The sequence below is a fragment of the Morone saxatilis genome, unplaced genomic scaffold, assembly GCF_004916995.1.
Source record: "Morone saxatilis isolate NCDOM2014 unplaced genomic scaffold, NCSU_SB_2.0 Contig15, whole genome shotgun sequence".
Lineage (NCBI taxonomy): Eukaryota > Metazoa > Chordata > Actinopteri > Moronidae > Morone > Morone saxatilis.
In genome coordinates, this window is record NW_023339707.1 from 25,631,607 (window position 1) to 25,633,438 (window position 1,832).

Genomic DNA, 1,832 nt, shown 5'->3' on the forward strand with positions numbered 1-1,832 from the left:
CGCGGTCGGTTTGTTCCAGGATCCCACGCAGCTCCTCCTCCTCGGCAGTTATCAGGCAACAACGTCGCTCCAACAGGACGATCTGTTCTTTCAGCTGATTGGTCAACTGGACTTTATCTTCCAGATCCACCTGCTGCTCTTTAACCTGCGAGAGGGCACAATACAAGATGTAGAAACCATGTTTCTACAGTAGCCCATTACGGACAAAACCAAACAAAACTTGTTTTTTGTTGAGTTTGCGGCAACCATAGTTTCTCCTACACACTTGGAACCCTGGGACAATGTGTTTGTGGTTTATGGTCTTAGATTATATTATATTAATGTGGATCAGATGGGACTACCTGTGTCTGTAGGTGTCTGATGAGCCTCTGGCTCTCGGCTGCCTGTTTGTTAGCGTGTCCCAGTTGAACCTCCATCTCGTTCAGGTCCGACTCCATCTTCTTCCTCAGACGAACCGCCTCACTGCGAGTGCGGACCTCCGCCTCCAAGCTGGCCTGCATTGCCTCCATAGAGCGCTGGTGGCTTCGCCTGATGGACACTATTATTACTTTCACTACTTCCTTGATAGGTTTAAAGTTTTGTTCTCTGCTATTATACTAGCTTCTGATTGGCTGCTGTTCTTCAACTACTTCCTCTTCCATTATTTACACTACTTATTATTTAGTACATTTGGTACCTGAGGTTGTCGATCTCCTCATCTTTCTCTGCAATCTTGCGCTCGATCTCAGTCCTTATCTGCTGCAGCTCCATCTGAAATCTTAAGGTCTTAGTCTCCTCGTGCTCCAGAGTACCCTGGTTGGTAGAGAGTTGGAAGGTGCAGTAGTTTAGTAAAGTCAGTAAAGAGTGCACAGTAGATCTACAGCAGGTGGGTCAGTTACCTCTGCCTCCTCCAGAGCCGCTCTGATATCACTCTTCTCTACATCGAGGATCTTCTTCATCCTCTCCAGCTCATGAATGGTCTTCCCTCCCTGACCAATCTGATCTGTGAGGTCCAGTATCTCCTCTGGATTCAAACATTCAGTACATTTATCAGTCAATCACAATGTTCATTTAGGTGCGTAACAAATTTCAAGTAAATCTACAAAAGAAAATGCACTGAATGCTTGTTTCCATCCACTACTGTTATGCAATAATTCAGAGTTGGTTCACGAGAGAAAAGCACCTCTATATCAGAGTTAGCCTAAACTCTGATATAACATTATCTGTGACCATTGTTAGACCGGCTTCAAGATTTTTCTAATGTAACCTCTAATCCCACAACTGATATATACTATGTTGGAGGTAATGGTCAGTTACTAGTTAGCATGACAAGCTCACGTTTGAAGCTCACATTAGAGCAGCCAATGCACTGTTTTATCGTCGTAATCGGCCTTCATTTCCATGAAGAGATTCTCAAGATTCTGAGATTTAAAGCCTGACGTTAAGCGCTCACCTTGCATAAGTTATCTATGTGGCTACTCTAACTGAAGACGGAGTGAGGGTACCTTGCAGGTTCTTGTTTTCTCGTTTAACTGTCTCCAGATGGTCCATAGCTTCTTCGTAGCAGTTCTTCAGTTTGAAGAGCTCAGTGCTCAAACTGCGGGACTCTTTCTGCGACGCCTCCAGCTCCGTCTGACTCTCATCAAACTTCAGCTTCCAGTCGCTCAACAACTGCATCGAACAAAAAAGCACAATATGCACAAACTTGTTTCTACGCTTATCTTACTACCACCTACTACAGGTGCTGAGTATCACCTTGTTGAACTGACCTTGTCGAAGCTGCGTTGCCTCTTGTCCAGAGCCAGAGCAGCAGCGTTGGATCGCTCCAGTTCAATCACCAGGTCTTCAATCTC

At 45.1% G+C, this 1,832-nt stretch overlaps 1 protein-coding gene across 1 annotated transcript in view; it reads right to left on the reverse strand.

Annotated features, from left to right (window-relative positions):
* The window catches only part of LOC118324718 (myosin-7B-like), a gene marked incomplete at its 3' end in the record, with an annotated part of 18,601 nt that continues 16,769 nt past the window's right edge, over nt 1-1,832 (reverse strand). The window contains 6 exon segments of the mRNA XM_035657173.1: nt 1-145; nt 342-528; nt 677-792; nt 879-1,003; nt 1,485-1,650; nt 1,749-1,832. The exon segment at nt 1,749-1,832 is cut by the window's right edge and continues 8 nt beyond it. Of these exon segments, the coding sequence (XP_035513066.1) occupies nt 1-145; nt 342-528; nt 677-792; nt 879-1,003; nt 1,485-1,650; nt 1,749-1,832 (823 nt within the window).